General features: G+C 31.4%; 1 protein-coding gene across 1 annotated transcript in view; it reads right to left on the bottom strand.

Moving 5' to 3' along the window:
* LOC129226984 (probable replication factor C subunit 1) overlaps nt 1-19986 on the bottom strand; it is a 57706-nt gene that overhangs the window by 15349 nt on the left and 22371 nt on the right. Inside the window, exons 5-6 of the mRNA XM_054861613.1 lie at nt 9006-9140; nt 1647-1853 (exon numbers count right to left, since the gene is read on the bottom strand). Of these exons, the coding sequence (XP_054717588.1) occupies nt 1647-1853; nt 9006-9140 (342 nt within the window). The remainder of the gene's footprint in view (nt 1-1646; nt 1854-9005; nt 9141-19986) is intronic.

The following is a 19986-nucleotide window of genomic DNA, read 5'->3' as shown; positions in this document are numbered from 1 at the left end:
TGTAACAGTTTTTAAAGAATTTTTTCCTACATTCATTTTTGCCATGGTATTTACCATCTGTTTACTAATTGCAGCAATCATCCAAATTAAATATCTGCATTAATATTTTTTTTTCCAGTTCTAATGTTCTGTTAAGATGATTAGCTATTTTCAATGATTTTGGTTAAACAGCATTTTTGGCTATGTCACGTCAGTGAAAGAGTTTTTTTTTTTTTTTTTTTTTTTTTTTTTAAAGCCTGAAATTATTTTTTGAATTTTTTTAGAAGTGAAATTTGTTTTGGAAGTGAAATACATAAACAAGAAGTAAAAATCTTACCAGAGATCAATTCCATACAAAAGCAATGAAAGATGGAAGGGGGAAAAAAATGTGCACTATTTTGAACTTAAACATTTAGAATATTTGGCAACATTTTATTTAAAAAAAAGATAATAAAACAATTAAATGATTTCTTAAATCCAACCCCCCCCCCTCTCATTTCCCCTGATGTTAAAGCTCTATTTTAGATACAAAGCATGAAAATGTGCTTGAATAAATTGCTGGAGCGCATTTCCTGATTTTCAATGAGTGAACTAGGTTTATAAAGGCGTCAAAAATATTCCTGGGTCATGCTGTACTTCAAATGATAATTACAATAATAATAACCAGTGAAACAACAGAGATTTACGTGCTTCACTGGTTTGCTCTGTAGATCCCCAGTATGACCTTAGTGGCTCTTACATATAGCCTTGTCAAAAAGAATTGAACATACATCATGAAAAAGTTAATGGTTTTACCCAGTGGTGCTCAACCTTTTTTCATATGAGGACCGCACTTCATACTATGATTAATGTCGTGAGCCAGAAAACATATGAAATTAAAATGTTTTCAAGTCTTTCTTTTATAGATATCATAGGAAAATACAGAAAATGAAAGAAAATTACAAATCAAGAACTGTTGTTATCATTACTACCTGCTTATTTTATTGATACAACTAGTGGTACCCGCATGGCTTTGCCCGTAATAGGAAATTAAAAGCTCTTTTGGTTTGCCTGTATGTTTACAAATAATGTATGGTGTATTTTCTCGCCAATTGGCTTATACCCATGTTATGGTTCCACGTTATGATAATTTTGTATCTCGCCAATTGACTTGTGCCCATGTTATGGTTCCAGGTTATGATAATTTCGTAATTTACTCGTCCATCTTATAATAATTTTGTTCTTAAAGTTGGAATAGAAAAAGATCCACATCGAATTTTCGAAAAATCGCTTCGAGGAGCACACCCCCATGCTGCAAACTAACTTTGTGCCAAATTTTATGAAAATCAGTCGAACGATCTAGGCGAGTCACAGAGATCCTGACAGACAGAGAGACTTTCAGCTTTATTATTAGTAAAGAAGACTTCATCTATTTTTTAGAAACAAATTTCTCTAACCATTTCGCTTCAAATTTGCTACAATCATTCATAATACTGGATAAATGCAATCTGTTGTCTTGAAAGGTTTCAGAATATTTTTCAGTTTATTACATTGAGCATACCATTGAGCCACCTGAATAGTTTTTGCAGGCCACAGGTTGGGCATCATGGTGCAATCCTTATTAATTCCGATATTGGTGACATCGAGTTAATAACTTCACTTTAAAAAAATAGCTTGAAAAATCTCACCTTTACTCTTAGCTGGAGTGTTTAGCTTGCTCTTGGCTGGAGTGCCATCGGAATTCTTCAAACTTTTTTCTGGATCATCATCAAGGGCAATCTTTTTCACTGCTCTGTCAGAAGTGGCATCTTTTTTAACTAATGAGTTAGCTCGTTTGCGGGATTTAGTCGAAGAAGCCTTTGGTGTCACGGCTGCACGTACCCTACGTCTTCTTCCTAAATTTAATAAAGCTGATAAGTTCATGACTCCAGAATATATATGAACTGCTTCGCAAAAATGGACTTGCACACGTTTTAAATTTATGCATTGGGACTTTCATTGAAATTGGAATTAAAATGTTTGTTTTGCTTTCTTTTGCAGCAAGCATTGTACAAAGAAATAATGACACCATCTATAGCCATACTGCCTATCCTAATAGTTTACTTTATATAAGGACGGTTCTGAACCCCTCTCTCCATGCTAGGATAAAATTCTTGGTACACTACTTACAGGGTTTGGTGATACATATCATATGTATCTGATATTTACTTTGAAAATATCATGATATTTTTGATATTTATTTTTTCAGCTATGATATTTTCAATATAAAAATTATATTAATCAGAATAATATTATTTGTTTATTATGAAAACTAAACAAAAAGTTATGTACTATATTTTTATGATGTATTAATGCATCATTAATGTAACAACAATTTTAATTCATACTAAAAGTGCCTAATTAAATATTAGACTGTCAGAATTAGTGATTGCAATACCGGTATATCGAATATCGGTATTTCGAACAATTTTTAATTTCGTAATACTGGTATTTGCAGAGGTAAAATACCGGCATTTTAGGCATTAGCTGAAAATAATAAATACTTTCAATTAAAGATTTTTTTCTCTCTCAAATATTTACTTACATTTTAAATGTACATTTCTTCTCCATTATACAGAGTCAAAGTCAATCTATTGATATAAAAATTTGGCTCCAAAAGCACAAACTAATAATTATCATTCAACAAAAGCAGAGGGAATATTGCAAAATGATATTGTCATTACTAGATGGTGAGCTGAATCGTATTTTCCTGTGCTTTTGTGCACCATGTTTTTAATTTTTCCATTTCCCTGATCACTCACTTTCCCTTTGTGAAAGTTATTTCCGAGTGTAATTTTGAATGCATCTGTTCGATGAACAATTTATTTCAACTATCAATTGCAGTAATACTTTATGATTTTGTTTTTAATTATTTGCCACAACTGTACTAAGTTTTAACAAAACCTTTTTCTTGTTAGCATAACAAATGGTAGTTTGTTACACCAGTATTGGTTTGTTGTCATGTATAGCTATTTGGCTTTATACTTGGCAAGATAATATTTAGAAATTATATAGTGCCTTGAAAGTTTGCACAGAAGTAAACCATAATCAATCGAAAAATATTTTCACATATTTACATAATTATAATTGCAAAGAGTTTTACAAAGAAGGCGAAAATGAATAAAAGAAAGAAACAAGATCAAATTTAGTCAAGTTTGTTATAAATTTCAAACCAAAGGGCAAAAGGGTAATAAAAAGCAAACACAATCCTCTACTGCTTAAGAAAAAACGATGTTAATATTGAAAATCGTCCACCAGAAAGAGCCATAAATTTAATAATAATAATAATACACACAATACAAAAGAAACAAACACACACAAAAAGGAACTTATCCAAAAATTACACAAAAGAGACCAAATTATTTGAAGATGAAGGACTTCTAGACAGTTAAAGGAGGTGTATCACGCATTGTTAACAGTACCATCGAACTGCCTGAATTCAGAAAGGGTATCTTCAACTGTAGGAAAATTAAGCACGAAAATCAATTCAGGCTTAGAGACAATTCAATAGATGAATTATGTTTTTTACTATTATGGATGATTTTTTTAATATGACATTTGTTTCTACATTTCATATTTCTTCACAATATGTTTTCAAAAATAATACAATTTTTGTTAAGAATTATAAATTGTGGCAACAAAACAAAATGTTTTAAAGAATTTTTTGAGAAATTTCAAATACCGGTCTTTCGGTATTACATTTTAAAAATACCAAATACCGGTATTGAATATTTGGTCCGGTATTGCAATCCCTAGTAGTCAAAATAAAAGAAAACGTTTTATGACGGTGCATCAACAAATGCATATTTTTTATTTCTGAATCATATGAATGTGCAAAAGTAGTTAACAGAAGAAAAATGAGTAAAACAGCTAATGTTAAATTAACCCCATTAAAATTGATACAAATATAAAATGAAATATTAGAAATAAATAATGAAAGAAACCTTAGTTTTAACTGAACATATTGTAATGATAATATAAGAGAGTAAAGAGTAAGTTGAGGATGAATTTACTTTTGAAGACTGTAGGTTGTGCTGATTGAAAATATCAGACACATATCGAAATACCAGGTATTTCTGATATTTTCAAAAATATCATGCCATTTTCGAATCCTGATCACTTAGTCTTTATTCAGCGACAAGGAGCTCCAGCAATGCATTTACAGGGGAACTGTACCATTCCAAAAGCTTAGACAATATGTTGCTCATCTCCCTTCTTTCTTTATAAAAAATAAATAAACTTTTTTTACGAATGATTTGAGTATTTTTTATAAATATTGTTGTATAACTGATGTGGAAATAAAAAAAGGGAAAATTCAAATGGAAACATTTTATTGAAAGGAAAATATGTATCCAAAAAAACAAGTACTGGAACAGCATTCGAGCTTGTAGTATGAGAAATGTGTTAAGTGAAAATGAAAGGAAAAAACTAATTAGAAAGCTTTTTATGACGACATGTTTTTAAAATTAAAATAAACAAACACAGATTGAAAGTTATAACAGGGTGTCGACAGGAACTGTGAAAAAAAGTTCCCTGACTTTTCCCTGATTAAGTTCACCAAATTTCCCTGATTTACGTTACCAATGATAATGGTTTTCTTTCTTTGCTCTACTTGAAATTCATTGTATATTTGTATAAAATGCAGTATTTTTAACGTTTTAAGTTGTGCAAAGTTGTTGAACTAAAGATATATTTTCAAAAGATGTTACTTTTTTAATAAAATTGTTAAAAAAATGTATCAAGTCAATTTTGGGGGGGGGGGGGGGAACCTACAAAACAGTATATTACATTTTTCTAAAATGGAAAGATTATAGAAAATTTTTAAAAAAAATTACTTCACTTCCAGAAACCACTTAGCATAAGAATTTTAAGAAACTATTAAAATTACTCTTAAAAACATATGTGTATTTAAGAACTAAAAAGTAATTAAAATTATTTTGAACTAAGTTTTCAAACAGTATAATAATTGTTGTAAGAATCACAAGTAATAGTAAAACAATAGAAGTAATGTAGTTATTCTTATATAAGTAATTGACATATTTATGCAAAACAGATGAAACCATTTGACATCCATTCATAGGGAGCTTTTCTTTAATCAAGAACATAGGTTTTAATGAATGAATACAGCATTTTAACAAAAAAAAAATATTTACTTAAGTACACAAGTTAACTCTATTTAAAATTATTTCAGTATGTAACGAAAAAAAATCTTCGATTGCTTTTGTAACAAACAACTTTGAAATGCAAGAAAAAAAAGCAATTAGTTAATTTCAAAACATATAAATGAATACAACTTGGTTATAGAATTAAAGAATCACTTAAGTCTGAAGAAAAGAAAACCTTTATATTCTGCGGTGACAGCAAATAGTATGATGGCAAAAAACAAAGTTTTTTTAATTCAAAGTTCAATTTTAGCAATTAAATTGAAAATGCAAAGAAGTGATAACTTTTAAGCTTTTATAGTATTAATTGAAAAACCAAAGAGATCGTGATTACAGTACGCTAATTACTTCAAAACAATGGAATAAAGGCAAAGAAGCTAATGCATTAATGAAGGCTTCCTCTTTGCATGTATGGTTGTTTATTTTACGTAGCATTGAAAGCGTAAAAGGAAATTTCAAGCTAGGGAAAATAAACCTAACAGACACAGAACCAATCTTAGGAAGTCCATCCTGTGGTTAATAAGTAAGATTCAATACTTTGACGTTGAGGAAAAAAGATGCACAAATAATGCGGCAGTGTATAATCACACGTCATTAATTTTACTTTTTTTTTGAACAGATAATTGGCGGAAAATGCGTAGGGAATTAGAGTACTTAATTTTGTAAAGCAAAAAAAAAAATTTTTTTTTCTTCATAAAATATAAATTTTCCCTGATTTTTTGTTATTTTTTCAAAATTCCCTGATATTTCCCTGACTTTTCCCTGATTAATAAAGTTCCCTGACTTTTCCCTGATCTGTCGCCACCCTGATTATTATAATGCATTTCGTAGCAATTATAAAACACTTGCAGCAGATTTTGCAAAATTCATTTGTTATATGAGGTAGTGAGAAGCAAAATTATAAATTTGGAGATAACCAGTGCAAATGGTAGGTGAACCTCTCCTTTGTCTTAAGGCATGAGATAGCATTAGTAGCCCTGGTAGGTGCTGCTCTACAGCATGATTTAGAAAAAAAAAATCTAAAAAAGGAAGTTATCTTTAAACGCGTTTTACTCAAAACTTGAAAATGTCCAGTCCACGTACATCCTTTTGCTTCTCACTACATCATATAATAATGAAACATGTTAAAGTGAAAGTTAATGCTGCTGCATGATTCATTACATATCATTACCAAAAATATGATCAAGCAGGTATCTTCCATCTATTACATATGAGGCAGTGAGAAGCAAAGGATGTAAGTGGCAAAATTAAAAATTTGGAGATAACCAGTACAAATGGTTGGTGAACCTCTCCTCTATATTGGGGCAAGAGATGGTACTAGTAGCCCCTGTAGGTGCTGCTGTACAGCATAATTTAGAAAAAAAATCAATGAAAGCCTACCTAGGAAGTTATCTTTAATCCTTTTTTGTTCAAAACTTGAAAATTTCCTTACATCCCTGTCGGGAAGCTCAACATATATTTTTACGGCTCTCCTCTCTTTTCTCCATGCTCCTTTATCTCCGAGGACATAGCTCCGGCCTCCATAGCTCTCGGAAGGAAGAAGAGGCACTTTGGTTGAAAGGTTTAAAAAATGAATATGGCAACAGAGAGTTGGGCCCCGTTCTGGCACACGTGCGAAAAATTCAGCGCTGATACATCGGTTGACATAGTTGCCTTGTGCACCTTTTTCTTCTCATTTTTTTTAATTGAACTGTAACTTTTTTTAAATATGGACGAGACCTGCTACCATCTAAGACCATCATGAGTCTCCTTCATGAAAGGGTTATTCTGACTCCGTGCTAAGTGTGGCGAACGCTAGAGATGAAAGAAGGGTGTCTACATCATTACACCCTGCTGAACGCACACAAGATGGTCAAAGCCCCCGGATCGAGCAAGGCAGCCTGATGCTCTCAAAGAGATGATCCACGAGTGTCATGGACCGAGGAATGCCCATAGCTGTATTCTTGGTTCCATTCCATAATTTGTGCCAGCATATGAAAAACATGGGGATTGGAGAAGTAGAAAGGAGCCCGCCGGCATCCGCACGCCAGCCATTGCATCCCCCTATTTTTAAAGTGTTTTGCAGTAAAAGTTTCCCATTATCTACAACCTGTGTCATCATTTATCAAGGTACTGTTTTTTACTGATTTTTATTTTAGCCAATTTACCAAGGAGGATGTTGTCTACCTTTTTCTGTGCACATGCGCAAATATTGGTGAGGATGGTGATACGAATGGGTTTTTGCATGTAAACTTTTTCTAAGAAAAACACAACGTAATTCAATCCTAAATATTCATTGCAATTCATACTACCACTTTACCATAATCCCTTTGCTCCTCACTGCCTCATATGACAGTTCCTTTGGCAATTATTTCTGTTATGAAAATAAAGGAGATAAAAAGTTGCTTGTGAGCCCTAATAGTAAAAGACTCCTAACAGTGGAAAATTGGAAATATTTCCGTAAAGATACAGATGTTTGCTTTGTCTGATGTGTTTTACAGAACCAATATTATTTTTAATCTAACTTTATAAAGCTTGATCACGGAGAGATGGCAGGAGAACTGGAAACGAATACGGATCTCTTCATTTTATAATAGGTAGAATCAGGGAGAACATGCAAGCAGTGAAGTCGCCTGTTCTAGCTGATCCTACCTATTACAAAATGAAGTGGTCCACTTACATTTCAAGTTCACACACCATTCTATGTGGTCAAGCTAAGCCTGATTAGGATTTTAAATGTTTATTAAATTTTGGAATAGTTGAGATTTTAGTGAAATAAAAGTAAGGTATTTTAAGAATTTGGATTAAGAAGCACAGAAAAGATGTAACTTTGAACAAAAACAAGGTTAAAACAACTAAATAAAATTGTTGCTTTCTTACCCTAATGGGGAAAAAAATGATTCTTCATCTAAATATAAATTTTAACAGAAAGTTTAACTTTTTGCAAAAAAAAAAGAAGAAAAAAAACACAATGGGAAAATAATTTTCCATTGTAAAAATGTTGCTTTTTAAAAATTAATATGAAATACAATAATGCAGTTATGTTAAACTGCCTATTATTTTGTTTAATTTAATCACTTTTATAGTAACAAATTGGAAAAACTAGCTGCGTCAAAAATTAGTTGAAATTTGAATTTTTTAGATTATGAATATCTTTACTAATAATAAAGCTGAAAGTCTCTCTGTCTGTCAGGATCTCTGTCTGTCCAGATCTCTCTCTGTCTGTCAGGATCTCTGTAACGCGCATAGAGTCTAGACCGTTAGGCCGATTTTCATGAAATTTGGCACAAAGTTAGTTTGTGCACTTTGAAGCGTTTTTTTGAAAATTCGATGTGGTTCTTTTTTTATTCCAATTTTAAGAACAAAACTATCATAAGATGGACGAGTAAATTACGAAAATATCATAACGTGGAACCGTAACATGGGTACAAGCCAATTGGCGAGAAAATTCACCACACATTATTTATAAATATACAGGCGAACCAAAAGACCTTTTAATTTTTCTATTATTGGCAAAGCCGTGGAGGTACCACTAGTTATTAATAAATGATCATTCTGTTTTCATCAAATAATTTTAAAATATTTTATAACTAATAAATAATGTAATAGAATTATGATACAACAGAATTGCAAAAATTGCTATCACGTCATAACAATAATTTTATACATCCAACATATCGAAAATCAGTGCGTCTCACTTCGTTTATTTTCTCATTTTTTACACACTTTACTTTCTGTAAGACAACTGGACAAAACAACTACCTTGGCTACAGACATGGCATACAATTTAACAAAAATTTCTTGACTTTGATGACCATTTATAATTCCTTTGATGACTATTTATGATTCCTATTTGTATTACATTACCTTTTGAGATCTTTAGATCCTCACCAGCAACTTCACTTGAAGGAGTATCTTTAATAGTCAACAATTTTGATTGTCTAATGGCTGTTTTAGCAGTGGCTATCAATTGTTTTGCAACTGAAGATTTACGCCTCCTTCCTTAAATTAAGAAAAAAGTAATTAGTAGTTCATAGATGTAAAAAATAATGGTGTAACAAAATTGCTAAATTTTGAATTCAGACAAGTTTTATGGCAAACAGTCAGTGGTCTTTTAAAAAACAGTCAAATATTTTCCAAGTTTGAAAAAAAAGGCAAAATTAATATTAAACTGCTGGGATAGTAGCTGCGTGGTAAAAAATACATTGTGCCACAATAGCATACTTTCCAACCTTCGAAGAAAAAAAAACAGGAGATTCCACTAGAGGTATATAGGTGATTCACCAGCGGCATATCTTCACAACATAATTATTAATTGTACTTTTAAATAACATGAGTACTAAATTTAAAGTGAAACGGGAGTTTTTCGCAGATGTAAGCTAATTGGTAGCAGCAAGAAAAACATACTGCAAAGAAAAAACCTAATAATAAGTAGTGAAATTGCTTAAAGTTCTGTACATTCCCCAATCTCTTCCAGAAAAATAGCTACCAAAATTTAATTCCTAAAATCCGAAAAAAAAAAAATCAATATATAATGAAAATAATATATATAACAAGTAGGTATAGGGAAGCACATGTTGAAATAACTTCAAATTTTCAAAATAATTGAAATATTTTCAAGATGCAAAAAGATTGAAATCTGCTGCAATTTTCGGCAGAGCACTTGCTGTGTTGAACACGCAATGTGGAAAACTTCCAAAAAAATTAATTTTTACTAACGGAGTTATTAATTGGAAAATTTCTTATTCCCTGACATTGGTAGACTAAAAAGGGGCGCCATCTATTGAGAAGAAAGTGGTACTTTTTGATGATTGACTGAAAAAACGGGAGAAAATCGTAAAAAACGGGAAATCGTGAGATGGAAGCAAAAAACGGGAGTCTCCCGTTAAAAACAGTAGAGTTGGCAAGTATGCAATAGGCAACAGAATGAATTAGTAATCCTTATATCAAATAAGATAAAGGAGAAGTAATAGCTGTACTGATATTTCTTCATTTTTATCAAAGTGAAACAATACATTAAATGTAATAAATAGTTCAAATAATTGTTATACAATATATTAAAGTCATAAAATCACATTAAAATGCAAATATACTGTGAAGGTACATAGTTTTGCAAGGTTTTAATTTCCGTAAGCCCATTGTAATTGCACAAATTTAAACATCGTGAAATATTTTAACTTTATGCATAACAGCATAACTGGAAAAAGTTATAGTTAAATCGAAAAGTATAAACATTTAATATAGTCAAACCGTTACCAGTGAAATGGATCATTAAATTGAAAAAATAGTTAAATCGGGTATTGTTAAATCGAAGTTATACTGTACAGTGGAATTCGCTTAATCGGACTACCGGTTAATCAGGCCAACCGCTTACTTGGACCAAATACTAAAGAACCAAAACAAATCTCATTATATAAGCCCAATTTTTTTCGCTTAATGGGATTAAATATTCGTTTCATCGGACCACAGAGCATAAGAAGAAATAAGAAAAAATACTACACCCAGGAAATTTAAGTGACTCAGCAAACTTTGAAATTAATGCATTAAAAATTATTGGTTCCAGTAAGTCTCCGTTAAATCCAGCAATATTTTCAAGGGTAATTTTAAACAAAATTTCCACCAACTCTGTTTGAATAAAGTTCAGCAAACAGTAAAATTTTTAATTTATTCAGCTTAGTAGTATATATACTAAAATGTGAATTATTTCTATCCAAATAATGCGACGAATCACAATATAGTAATTCTTGCATTATTGACTGAAATTTGGTAAGACTTTGAAAAATGAAAAGCCAGTTACACTTGCGCGGAAAAAAAATTGCTACTAAAAACTTCTGACGTAATTCTTGCTAATTCTTATGTAAAATAACCCTCTAAATTTAAATATGATCACTGTTCTCTCATCACGCCTCCATTTTTTGGAAATGCAACGCCCCCCCCCCCCCTTTTTTTTTAGTTTTTTGACAGTTTCATAAAAATTATTTTTATTTGGATGGAAAAAGAGCATTACATTAGCCAGTAACACTCTTCTGTGAGATCAGAGAGGTGCAAAAGTAAAAAACAAACATTTGGAGCAAGTTAAGAGACTCACGGGGTATTCCCTCATTTTCTACATTTTTCGGTAAACTAGTCAAAACAATGCACTTTGTGGCTTGTCAAACATTGTCAAAATCAGTATTGCAGAAATTTGAAATTTAATGTTTAATTTTTAAATAAAGCATTCCATTAAATAAGTCTACTCTTTACATTAAAAGGAAAAAAAGCTCCACAAAAATAAATAAATAAATAAACCATTAAATACATAAAATTTGGATCTATCACATTATTACACTATCTTGTGGTTTCCTGGTAAGACTACTTTTGAATAACTTAGTTTTTTGGCCTTGCAATTTCAGTCAGACATTAACAAGCCCTATGAGCTGAGAGTAAGTACATAAAAAATTGGAGGGGGAGGGGGGAGAAAGAGACAAAAGAAAAAAAGAGAAGAATAAAATTAAGAAATCACTTTGATCAGGAAACTTTTGTACCAATAAAATGAGAAAATGTCTAAAATATATTTCAAAGTTCTTTTTTCAATGGCATTACCAGGGTTTGCTGATATATATCCAATATTTATTTTGAAAATATCATGATATTTTGATATTTTCGATATTTATTTCCTCAACTATGGTATTTTCAAAGTAAAAATTATATTAATCATAGTAATATTATTCATTTATAATTAAACATAACCAAAAAGTTATGTATTACATTTTTTTGATGTATTAATGCAGCATTAATACAGCAAAGTAATAAAATATTCCTTTTTTATTTTATATGCATAAAATGATTAGTAATGTAACAATTTTAATTCATATTAAAAGTGCCTCATTAAATATTACATGTTGGTCAAAAAAAAAAAGAAAGAAAGAAAATGTCTTATGGTTGTGCACTGACTAAAGCATATTTTTTATTTCTGAATCATATAACTGTAAAAGTGGCTAACTGAAGCAAAATGAGTACAACAGCTAATACTAAATGAACTACATTAACAATGATTTAAAAAAAAAATTTAACGAAATTTTAAGATATAAATAATGAAAGAAGCGTTAATTTTAAGTCTACATATTGTAATAACAATGTTTAAGAAAATAAAGAGTAATTTCATGATTCATTTACTAGTTTGAAGACATTAGTTTGTGCCAGTGGTTGGAAGTAGCGCGCTACAAGTAGCGACGCTACTGTAGTAGCTACATTTTTTAGTAGTTTGTAGTGTAGCGCACTACTTTTCAAAAAAAGTAGTGTAGCGAGTAGTTCGATACAAAAAAAAGTAGTTTGTAGCGATTTCTAAAAACTACTTTTAAATAAAGTTTTAAAAAAAAAAGAAGAAGAAAGGAACGGAGGTTTCAAACGAATCTGACTTGTGCAAATTTTACGCGAGTAAAATTTGCACCAATCAGATTCGGAAGACTCTGAAAATTACGAGCTCACCTCAGATTGACGCCATACGTTCTATCTATTTGACGCCATTAGTTTGTTTAGCATCGAAATTTTCACATTTCCCCAATATTCACCTTATGGCTTAGAAAGAAAAGAATAAGAGATCACAGCCAATGTAGTACCGCGTTTCATGGGCGCTGATATGGAAGGCACGTTTTGGCTCAAGCCCCCCCCCCCCCTCTGCTTTAGAATTTACCTCTTTCTTTTAGTACGTTTTTCTTCGCAAAAATGTAAAAACATTTCTTCTCCAGACATTAATGAATAAGTTATTAAAAATGTCAATTTTTTGATAATTCTAACATGTAATGAAATCGGTTTCCATGTGAAAATATCCTACAAAACCATGAGAAAAATATCTGACCCATGTTTTAACCCATTTCTTAACTTCCTATTACCGAATTTAAACATAGAGAATAGAGAAGTGAAATTTCACTGTATTTTTAAAAACGCTGTGTTATTGAATAAAAATACTGTTAGGATGCATAAAATCAGTGGGAGAGAATGGCATAAAATGAAACGGTAGGTACAATACCGTAATTATATTCGACACATTTTTTACCTGCTAACCCGAACTGTTTTTACCGACACATTTTTTACCTGTTCAAGCATATCGAAAATCTTTAGTTGTCAAAGATTAGTATTTTTCCTTCCATTTTCAAACTTTAGATAAACAGCTGCTTATGTGAACTTACGTTTCATCAAACTCATATTTAGAATGAAAAAAATGCGGAGTGGCGATTTGTAAATTAACAAAGCGATGTTCCGACTAGTATGGTTGGAGAACTTCCGCTTTCAGTGATGCTAAAGGGAAAGTCCATTCACGAAACTAATATTTAGTAGCCAGTAGAGTAGGTGATACTTAAGCCCCGCGATTCCCACACGAAAACTTTCGTGCTACAGGGTGAGGAATTCGCGTTAGCTCTAAAATTCATTACTCGAGTAAAGCTCGCTATATAGACATTTCGTATAAATCGAATCACGCTGTTGCGCGAGTTACTGTAGTTTAAAATTGCACATTGAAGTAAGCATTCTTAGTTATCTTTCATATTTCAGATATTTATTAATATTTGATTATAAATACTAGTACAGTTTGGGGTATTTTCCCATTTGCTAATTTTTTCTTTTTCACTGATTGAATGTCGATATATTAACATAATAAAAGTCTATTATTAAATATTTAAGTTTTTGAGGTTATTCGGTGAAATGGAAAAAATGCTCTTATTTCATTTTATGAGTGGCATAAAAAAGGAGATGTTGTTTTAGTCCGGACCTCCAGCTTGAAGCTCAAAATCAATTAATTAGTTCCTCCAAAAAAAAAAAAAAAGTTCCTATAAAATTAACTGATATAATGAAAATTAAAGTTTTTCTCTTTTGTTTAAAATATGATTTTCATGATCTAAATCATTTATATATATATATATGTGTATGACTATATAAAATTTAAAACAAATTATTGACTGCATCCAGGAGCGTGCACAGAAATTTTGGGGCCCGTCACAAATGACTTTTCCACGGCCCCTCCATATTGTTTACCCCTATATTTACCCCTAGATTTATTTAAACCCCTAGTTTTAAAAATATTGGGCCCCTTTCAGACTCGGGCCCGGGCCACACACAACAGGTGTCCCTTCTCCTCTCCTCCCCCCGTGCACGCCCCTGACTGCATCTATTTACTTTCAAGTAGCCGAGTTGCACTTCTTGTCTTGAATGAAATATTCACTGGCAGGAAAGGATTAAAATTTTTAAGGTTGATTTCCTTCAACTTTTAAATCCTTTCTTGCAGCGAATATTCGTAAAAATCGTTTAAAATATTTGGAATGACAAATTGGCTCAGCAAACGACGGAAAGAATAAATAATTCTTGGTAATATTCCATGTTCAAATGATTCAGTTTATTATTCTAAATCATTTTTTGAATCTTCGTTCAATCCTCAAACGGTGTATGCTTTTTATTTATTAATTTTTTTAAAGTAGCTAAAAAGTAGCGAAGTAGCGACTACTTTTCAAAAGTAGTTTGTAGTTGCTACATTTTGGAAAAAGTAGTTGTAGTTGTAGTTAACTACATTTGTAATAAAGTAGTTGTAGTTGTAGTTCGCTACAAATAAAATGTAGTTTTCCAACCACTGGTTTGTGCTGATCGAAAATATTAGATAGACATCAAAATATCTGATATATATATCAAAATATTCGATATTTTCGAACCCTGGGCATTACATGGTTAAAGTAACTACATAAGCAATGGAAACTTACTCTTATCTGTTGATGAATAACTTTTTCTTCCCTTCAATATTATCGCTCTCAATGAATATTTCCTTTTAAGAGACTTCCTTTGCAAGCTCAATGCATTACTTTGTTCAGTGGCTTCAGGTTCATTTTTCCTCTTTGATCTTATTTTGTCCCTGGCTTTCATTTCTTGAACACCTGTAGGAAATAGGTTTGTTTTATAAAATTTACAGCTGTACAGTACTGGACCTCAATTTCGGAATCCTAAAATCTGGAAGACCCAAAATCCGTAACTTTTCCCTTAAATATATACATATATATATTAGGGTGGTCCTTATTTTCGAAGTTGCAAATATTTTACGCGACGCCCCCTCAATTTGTTCCATTATACAAATAAATGATCCTTGCAAAATTTTAACTCAATCCATGAATATTAACACGTGCCCCTAGGGACCCCTTCTTTGAGTTTCGAAGAAAAAAATGGGGATTTTCTCATTTTTATGTAAAAATATTCTAACGTTTTATATTTAAAGTAATTTTGAACCTCAATAGGTGCTGCTACTTCCAGACCAACCATTCTCTCACTTTCATTCTGTAAAATTTAACATGGTACAGATGGCACATGTACACTAATGACATTGGGTCAGGAATACTGCTATTCTGCGCTTGTTTCAAACCAAGCGGCAGAGGCACGTTTATTCCCACCAAGATGTACACTAGGGTTTCTACAGGCCATTAATGAATGACTAAGGCCATTAATAAATGATCTTTGACAACAACAAATTGCCTCCTCCACAATTTGGGGGTGTTGATTTACAAAATTCCCTGTGTATGTAATAGGTGTGGCAAATAGGACGCCTTTCATCACTGTTAGACAAATGTCATATTAGGAATAAATATGTTGTTCATTTATTTACAGCCTATGTAGATGCAGTAAATTTAAATCCGAATGATCTAGTCATCAATCGTACATTCCTTAAGAGAGCAAAAGAAAATCTTCGAGAGGTAAAATTAAATTTCATGAATTTAAATTTAGATTTTGTAGTTATTTACTAGGATACAAAGCTACATCCAGATGTAACTGAAAAAAGAACGCCGTCAGGATTACCGTGATAGCTTCAGGTCCTAATATTGAACAGCTACTCGAAATTCCTTAGATATTTCTTCAGTTGTATATGATAGATGATAGCTCTTTATTGCTAACTGCTCTAGCTGTAGTGTTTGATACAACTACTTGCAATACCAACCGTATAAAATGTGCATGCAATTTTTTGAGCAAAAACTGAATGGTGATAGATTACATTTGGATTGCCAACATCTTGAACTTGAAATCGTACTGCAGAGTGTGTCATTAAAGAAGTTCTTGCCTTTCTTAGTTCTAGATCAGATATTCAATTATTTAAGTGCTTCAAAATTTTGTGGAAAGATCTCCATCATTCAGAACTTATAACATTCCAATCAAGTACACATACCACCTACATTCTAAAAGACGAAATTGATGACATATTATTGTTCGTAAAAAGTGGAATTGAGAAAGATTACAGAGAATTCTCATAACTTGTAATAATATTTCCTGGTGAATTTCCCCCTACAGGGATATGTTTTCGGCAACCTGGAACTTATCCCTGAGCCACATGGGTGGCAATAGGAATTTTTGTTTGAAAATTTTTATATTTAGGAAACAATTTAAATTGACCTTACATGAAAAGAAAACCCTTTAATGCTGTTTTACAAAGCTGTTTTGAAATTAAATGTTGTATGACGATATGGTTCATTGCAGCAACCCAATTAAGGTTCCTCTGAATAATATAATACGTCTGAAAAACTAGCAGTGTACAATATGACGACAAACATGCAGCAGATGCAATGATCGGAAAATTCATTAATCATTTATGGTATTTAGGGGATAAACTAGTAGCTTTTTCCGTATTGGATGAAGGAATTAACTTTGAAGATGGGAAAAAACTAGTCCAAAGAATGCTTGTCATAAGGAAGATAACAGTAGATGATTTGGAATACTTTCTTAGTAACGATCTTCCTCTTTATAGAATCAATTACGAGTCAATAAAACTGTTTGGGGATAAGTTACAAATACTAAACATTTTTTTCCTATTTGATCCTGATTCACGGCAAAATGAAGGAAGCTATTTAAAGGGAAGAGAGATCATTAAAATACTGAATATTGTGAATGATACAACTGAAAGAGGAGCACAATTAATCGAAGAATTTCACAACTAATTTACCAAATATGAGTCACAAAAGCAATTTAGTATTTTACAGACTGTTTAAGACTATTGGAAAAAAAATACGCACTATCGAGATACATTGAGAAAAGCGTACGATTAAAGAAAGTTTCCAAAGCATTATTTCATTCTTTTTCAACGCAAAATCTTTCTATGATATAAAGTAATTAAAAAGATTAATTTTAGTGCTACCTTACTGTAAAAATGTTTTGCAAACCTAGGAGAAACAATGTACTGGGTCTGAAGTAAAAACTCGAAGATTTGTGAGAAAATTATCAAAAGTGTTAAAGTTCAACGGCCTAGGGGCACGTGTTATTATTGACCGATCGAGTTCAAATTTTGCACACGTTACTTTTTATTATAGTGTCACAAAACTAGGGGGCGTCGCTTGTTGAATTCCAAAAAAAAATTTTCCCCATATAAATAAGAACCACCCTAATATATATATATATATATAATGTTAATATATTTTTTTTTAAAAACCAAAAAAAAAATCTCTTTTTTTTTTCAGTTTTAAAAGTTGAAATTGTTAACATTTGGCAATTATCTGTTGAAAACACATTACTGTTAGTTCAGTTTTTCTTTTAAATGTTTTTTCGATGCCATGTGTTACGCGTAAATAAGCGTTTTGCTGTAATTGCGCAGCAATCTTTTGACATCCCCTTTTGGTTAGTGATATTTTTCTTCTCACAAGTATTCAATACAAAGCCTATTGAACAAAAATACAAAATTATTTTTAGTAAAATAATATGATAATATGATTTATGTATCGCATTGATCAGCACAATGCATAGGGAATTAAAAAGCAACATCCATGGACTGTACAAAATGAATGTGGAATTTTGTGAATGGGTCGCTTTTACGTTATGGAATTTTTTGAAGGGGCATTTTTATCGTGCAGTATTTTATGAAGGGGCTTCAAAGCAGATTAAAATGGGTCTGGATTAACCCCTATAGATGCAATACATAAATCTTCGAACCAAAGAATTCAATACGAACTGATTCAAAGATTTCACATATAAATTAATACAGAAGTGAAATACTAACTACAGATACTGTATATACATTTAAAACACTTAAAATTATTGAAACAAAAATAAAACTCAGCCAGTGATTCAGCATTCACATTTGACTCTTAAAGACCATGGAATTTTGTTTAATACTTTCCAATTTAATGATTTTAGTAAAAGTATAAAGAAATTTCACTCACTTAACTCTTTCTTAACAAGGTAAAGAAAAGATCAAAAAGGAGTTAAATCAGACTCCCATACTGAATTCAACAAATTGTGATTTTCAAAATGAGGGCATTGAAAGCACGAAAAGTGGCTCATAAGGTACTTAACCCGGGAGAACTCGCCGTACTTTTCGTCACACAAACGCTCGCGGGGGGCTCCGTAGGCCCGGAGTGGTTAGTTCAGTAAATTAAGTTTGCAAAATAGAAAAAAAAATGTGTTTTCAACACTGAATTATAAATAGATAAACAGCCTCTATAATGTGTTTTAAAAAGTAAAGTTTAAGAAAGTTTTATGATACATAAATCTAAATCTTCTTCTGAGCATTACTGATGATCGCTTTACTGTTCTGTGTCAACTTCTTCTTCATCATCTTCATTAAGGGAGTTCTCATCGGTTGAAACCTCAACCAACAAGGTCTGCAACCTCTTCATTTCATCTTTGTAGCTTAAATAGCGATGCATTTCACAACCTCTTCCTTTACATTCACAATCTGAAATGAAAAGCGTGAGCGCTAGCTCCGAGCCTCTGAGGCCCAAACCGGAATTTTCTGGGGAAAAGTGGGAATGTACATTCCTGAAAAGCATGTGGTCAGTATGTAGGTCACCTCGAACGCAGCTACTGTGAACCTCATTCATTTCCGTTGAACGGGTGATTTTTGGCAGCGTAGTTTTGTAATGACCAAGCCTGAGAGGCCCAATGCGAGCTCTCCCGGGTTAAGTACTTAATTATAAGGTACTTAATTTTGCAGGAAGAAAAATATGTAATTCATGTAATCCATTTTTCCTGATATTTTGGAAATTACCCGATATATTTCTCCGATCAATAAACTTCCCTGACTTCCAGGTTGTCTCCACTCTCCACCCTGATTTATTTAATCAAAATTGTTTTAGATTTGCATTTTGAAGCTGTACAATAGTAATATTATTAACTATTGACGTAAATGAACTAAAAATAAAATTAAACCATCAATTTAAAGTTCAACTTTTTGACTCTAATAAAGAACACAGAATTATGCTTTAAAGTTTTTAATTTATAATTTTAATTAAAAATAAAAAGAAATTTCATTTATTTGCCTCCAAACAAAGCATAGTAAGAATCGAAAATAAGAAAAATTTGATTCTTACACCGGATGCAAAGATTCATTTTTCAAAATCATCTAAAGTATCATTTAAAGTCATCTACAGTATAAAAACGTTAGATGAAATAACCTATAAAAGTAATATAATTTTTAGAATGCCATTTTAACAGGTCCACACAAAGAAATTTATTTATAATTATCAACTTAATCACCAGAAATTTGGAGTAAGGAAAAAAAATCGGACATGAATATATAAAAGCATAATGAAAAATGCTCAATTTCTGCATTAACATCCAAAAATCTGGCGTATAACCGAAACATAATCACTCCTTGAATTGCTCAAAATACATTATAATTAAAAGAGAACAGATTAATTTACAATTTCATATTTGTATGATTATCTTAAATTTTATAAATAAGATTTTTCCGAAAGTATCGAAATTCTGGTATTTTCAAAGATGAAAATATTAGAAGTCCAGTAAAGTACTGGAAACAATCACCCACTTTTTTTTATAGTATGAAGCTATTTATAAAGCTAAATGCAAAACCTATTTAGGTTATTTGTTTCATATGAAGTTAAGAAACATACATTTC

Source organism: Uloborus diversus, chromosome 7, assembly GCF_026930045.1.
Source record: "Uloborus diversus isolate 005 chromosome 7, Udiv.v.3.1, whole genome shotgun sequence".
NCBI lineage: Eukaryota > Metazoa > Arthropoda > Arachnida > Araneae > Uloboridae > Uloborus > Uloborus diversus.
This window is presented reverse-complemented; position numbering and strand designations above follow the sequence as displayed.